General features: G+C 38.1%; 1 protein-coding gene across 1 annotated transcript in view; it reads right to left on the bottom strand.

Annotated features, from left to right (window-relative positions):
* Positions 1 to 2932, bottom strand: part of LOC104406798 (contactin-5-like) — a gene marked incomplete at its 5' end in the record, with an annotated part of 12002 nt that extends 9070 nt beyond the window's left edge. Inside the window, one exon of the mRNA XM_010015894.1 lies at positions 2823 to 2932. Coding sequence (XP_010014196.1) covers positions 2823 to 2932 — 110 coding nt within the window. The remainder of the gene's footprint in view (positions 1 to 2822) is intronic.
* Positions 2933 to 5611: the final 2679 nt, after the last annotated feature.

The following is a 5611-nucleotide window of genomic DNA, read 5'->3' as shown; positions in this document are numbered from 1 at the left end:
GGCGTTCTTTCTCTGTCCCTACACTACCAGTATGAGTGACAAAGAAAATATTGCCTAGGGCTGAAACAGATTTTATAACCTTCAGGTTATGGATTCTAAACAATAAGTATGAACTACACACTATATTTTTCTACCATTCTGACAAAGTTTTCAAGCTACTTCTACTTTATCAGAGTGTACCTGGCATACATTTAGTAAGCCTGGGCAGACAGCTGACAAACCTGTACTGAAGTCAGGAATAATATGTACTTTGGAAGATGCAAATGAGTACAGCAAACGTTGCATAAAACTCATGTGACATAACAGTTAACAGTGCCCTTCAGGGATGACAACATGAAATTGGTTAGGTTACTTTGCCTTTCACTACTCTTTAGTACAAAGTGCAAACAGGGCTGGAGTGAAAGTGGGTCACTGTGAACTTGTCCATATGTAGTAAATATTCTGTCACTTTTGTTGATTAGAGCCCAAACACTCAAATGGCAAAAAAAAATGCCCCCGCCCTCCCTTTTATAATGCTGTTGCTAAAAGGCCAGGAAATATGAAGACCGTGTAGGTGGTTGTCACTGCTGTGGTGACCACAGGCAGAATACAAATTGAGACATGAAAACAGAGTGGCTAGTCAGATTGTTTTGCATTCAATTTGAATCTAAGGCAACATTTTACTTGCAGTCCACAATAACTCTACATTAGGAAATAACTGCTAAAATAAAAATAGCTCATCTTTTTATCAAAGTTACTGTATTTCTATATGTTATTTATTTGCTATTTGTGGATTAAGGGAGTCCTACAGGCTGCGTTCTGCACTGTTCTACATATGATAAAACTTTCAGAATCAGTTTTTAAATTAAAATAGTGTTCACAGAAGCTGAAGAAAGTGAATCATATGGAAAGCATAAAACTTGTTTTTTGGGGGAGGCAATTTAATCCCAGTGTCTTGCTATACAGGGTCCTTTTCTGCACTGAGAGGATGCTTTAAAGAGAAACCATCAGTATGTTAGCAAAATTGGGCTCATAGTGTGGACTTAGTGTTCCTAAGTGAATACTGTAATGCACTGACTCACTATACTGATCCTATAAGTCATTATCTCCTTTTTGTTGAAATTCTTCTGAAAAATGGAACTAAAAAGATCCAGCAATACTGTCCTCAGATGGTGTTCTGTCTTTTTTTTTATGCAGGAGAGCAGAATTTACTCTTTTGTTTATTGAGTAAGGGCTGCCCTGATCATAATTCTTCCTGGGAATGAGGACAGAGAAGAGCAAACTACTCCCTGAAAAATTTGTCTGTCAGAAAGCAGGCAGAAAAATTCTGGCTAAATGAACAAAGAGGGAAAACATGGTGTGGTATAGAAAAGCACCCTCCTTTCCCCACATAAAAGTAGTACCTCTGAAGGCTTCTCTAATACTCTCATGGGACAAGGCAGAAAGGAACAGTGAAATATTTTTTTATATATATATATTTCATTTTTTGTTCATCCAACTGCAGGTCCCTGGCTTGAAGTATTTACTCTGTACTTCATGCTAAAATCCTAAAATTGGTGTACAGCACAGTAAAGAGAAAATTTATTAATAAAGTTCAAAGTTAATAACCCCTGTCGTATCAATAATAATTTCCAGTTTCATTCCTAAGAGGTCCATGAGAGACACGGAGCAGGTGAGTGTTACTATTGGTGTCAGAGTATGATGAACTCTGAAGGTTTAAAGACTTTCCAAATCAGGAAGACCACGTCTGATACAAAGAGAGTAACTGGGCAGCAATACGGGAATGTCTAAGTATCAAGAGGCTACTGAAACCAGGTTAAAAAATGGTAACCGACTGTGTCTAAGCTGTGGGGTAAATGTGCTTTCCTGGTCATGACTGTCCAGCCTGAGGCTGTGCACCTACATTTCCTTCCTAAGGCTATCAGTGATGGTCATCAGCCCCCAGGTCTTGTCCAGACATGCTGCAAGGGAGGTACTCTGTGCTAGCAGGTCAAAAGACATCTTCAGACATTCATGTGATTGGTATCTGCCACAGATCTACATGTTTATCCTCTTTTCACTGTTACCATAGAGAATCAAGAAAGAGTCAGCATTCTCTGAAGGACTAAAGCAAGTCAACCTGCACCCCAATATTAGTAAATTGAGTCTAGCTGAGATACTTCATGAGAATCAGTACAGCCCCAACCACAAGGTCAGGACAGGTTGTGATGGCCCCAAAGGATAGGTTTAGTCCTAAATATGATCTGTTCGTGGAGGTTTGTATTGTAAACTGTATAAAAAGCTACAAATGGATCCAAAAGTGTGAGAAAGTTCATTGCCATGACTGGTTCTCTTTCCTGAGTCAGGAAGAGCTGTCTCTAAGCAGAGCTTTATTCGTGGACTATGTGGCTGCTGCTTCCCATCCTGACATCGACCTTTCATGATTTGCCCAGCAGATGTCCCCCAGCCCTTGCGGGAGAGCACATGGATGGCAGAGGCTCTTTCCTTTCTCCGTGTCGATTGCCCTCAGTAAATAACAAGTCTGAACTGGTCACTTAGAGATGAAAACAGGCAATACCTAATCTTCCCCAGCCTGTGAAAGAGGCATGCTAGGTCACTTGAAGCTCTTTCTGCTCTTTTGGAAGTGTCAAAGAGATGTTTTAAGAACTGGTGTTGAACAGTTTTCAAGCACGGATAAATAAAAGATGTTCTGGTGCTACAGCTGTGACCAGTGTTCTACAGCTAGTCATACATATGCTAAATCAAGCATAATTTCTATTGAAGTTTCACTACTGCACATGTTAACAGACTGCAATGCTAGGAAAAGCAACAAGACTTCTCATTATGATATTCTGTGTTCATACCTCAAATCCCTGTGGTCTTCCTAGACTTTCTTTAATATGTTTCCACGCAACAAGAATCTCTGATACAGACAAACTTGTAGCTTTGACATCGATGGGAGCAGCAGTGGGTTCTGTATTAAGAAAAATTGAAACAATAAACCTCCACTGTAACAGCTTGTATTTATCAAAAACACTCTATCTGAAACTGTCATTTACTTCCTTTATTCTACCTTAATACTCACAAGAAAGTATGACACTTATGGGGAATATGAAAAAGTGAACAAGATTAAGAGATTATTATTGTTGTATTTCTTTATTTGTGTCATGCTACATCAGTATCTCATCACTGATGACAGGTGTAGCAAACTGACAGAATCAGTTGTCTATGACTTAAAAAAACCAAACCTTTAATATTTGTAAATGTCCCCCCTCCACACACCCCTTTCATAGCCCTTGATCAGCCTAAATTCATCAGTAAATGGAGCATTCATTCTCTTCCTGGCTTGTTAGTGCAATTCTGTCAGCTCAGGATGAGCAATGCCTTGCTAGGGTGCTCAGTCAGTCCTGCTCCAGGGTTATATTGAGTAAGAAGTTTCACTACCCAGAGCTGTAGTGAAAAAGAAATTTTTAAGACTATGTTATTATGTTATTAGTCACAGGCAACACTGTTCGGGGCATGCTATCTTCTCTCTGCTGTGAAGAATTTACTGGTTTAGATTTGGATGCACACTTTTCTAAAGAAGGCATTAATACCTAAGATTTGTACCTCTGATTACCTTTGTTGTTACCATTGTCCCTATGTCCATGTTTCTATCTCCATGCTATTCATAGGACACTCTGCAGTCCTGACCTCCTGCTTATCTGGACAAGAGGAGCCTGCCTGCTCTCCAGTCAGAGGGCATGTGTCCTTCAGGTATGTCCAGGGTGCACATTGGAGGCTTAGGGCTGCAGGATGCTTTCAGTATTACACCTGCCCAGCAGTACTGCCAAAGGCACGTTTTACTGTCATATCTCTGAACATTTTACAGAGGTACAACCTTTTTCAGTGGCTAGGAGGTTGGGCAAATGTACATTGAGATCTGCCATGACACACCATTGAGAATACTGCCAGTTAGTGCATTTGGAGTGAAGAAAGTCAAAAAAATAGTCACATATCAAATGTGACATGAGTTAAGAAAATCTTTTTAATCTTTTGCTTTATTACCTAAATATTACTGAAAATTTGCTTAAGACAATTTGTGAGACAAGGCTTGAACAGACAGTGGAGCACACAATAGCAGCATTTCTCCACTGTTCTGGTGTAGTTCACTTGCTCTGCAAAAAGGTGAATTCATATTCCCCTTCAGTCACAGAGCCTGAGATTTTTTGGCCTAATGTTCCTCATTACATTTCTAATGCGTCCATCTGCTCTTGAAGGGCAGGTAGAGGTCTTGGCTTTTACGCTACGGGGATATCAAAGAGCTTTGTAAAAATGTTTTTTTTTGCGGGGGGCTCATTTAACAGGGTTTCAGTAAAGGAATTTCCTTACAGAACAGCCTGAGTTAAAATGATACATTTTTCCTACTGATCAAACTGCCTTAGTAAGATGCTCAAGATCAGTCTTGACTCATTAGCTACCATCCTTTCTCTGATCATATTGCAGGCATTGTTCTGCCCTATACTTTTTCTCTGACGTGGTTTGTATGAATTTCGTCATCCTTTCTGATGTCAGATTTTTAATGTTTGCAGTTCTTTTTGATCTTTTTTATTTACTTCTAAAGAAAAGAAGCATTTCTGATGTGATACAAAATGGTGTTCACTAACAATGAATATTACTAATAAGTATAAAATATCTATGGAACTTTTCAGGTAGTAGAGAATAAAAAACATCTCCAGGAATAAGTAAAATTATCTTCTGAATACAATACTGAAAGAATTGTGCTATGAAGAAATATATTCCTCACACTATGATTTTTTGTTCAACAGTTACACCCTGCTTTCTATTTTATGTACTACTAAGATTTGCATGGCAAAAGCTATTTTCTAGTTTTTGTATTATTGAAGCAATTACCTTGCTGTCAGAAAAGATTGCAGTGGGATAAATAATTTGCGATGCACAGAAAATGTTGGTTGGCAGCCTTTACACTTTCTAAAAATGTAGATACCATTTCCTTTTCATAGCATTCACTAGGGGTGGTTTATATATTGCTCAGAATAGAAAAACAGAATACTTACCAATACTTTCAAAAATTGTTTTCAACAAACGGAGTGGAAATAGTTTGGGGGTTCTTTATGTGGAGAAAATGCATTTCTTACATATCCAGAATTTATTCACTGCAGTTTAACTGATATTAAATCTGGAGAATGTAAGAGTTCAGCAAAAGAAGAGAAATTATATATTTAGGAATAATGTATATTATGACTGTCTGAAAGTTTATGGAGACTAAATGGCTTTTTTTTATTGATTCAGGTAAGATGAGGACCATATAGTTTCTGGTGATATAATACAGTCTGTGGTACACTCCAATGTCATGCTTTATTCTGTGTGTCTAAAACTAATGATAAGTTTGTCAGGTTCATTAGGTTTTTCTATAATGGTCACTGATGTTATAATCATTTTTTTTTCTTAGTGTCTAGGCATTATGCTAAATCTATAGGTGTCTGTCTGAGGTCATACAGCTTGGAAAAAAAAAAAGCGTCAACATCTTTAATGGTCCCTTTAATGTTCCTTGATTGAATTAATGATGCAGCATAGCAAGTTCTCAAAAGACTGTGTGCAATGTCAACAAAACACTGTCTTTCTATGTGCTCCAATCACACTTTAAGGGAAC

This window comes from Nestor notabilis, unplaced genomic scaffold (genome assembly GCF_000696875.1).
Source record: "Nestor notabilis isolate BGI_N333 unplaced genomic scaffold, ASM69687v1 scaffold8856, whole genome shotgun sequence".
NCBI classification, from domain to species: Eukaryota; Metazoa; Chordata; class Aves; order Psittaciformes; family Psittacidae; genus Nestor; species Nestor notabilis.
This window is presented reverse-complemented; position numbering and strand designations above follow the sequence as displayed.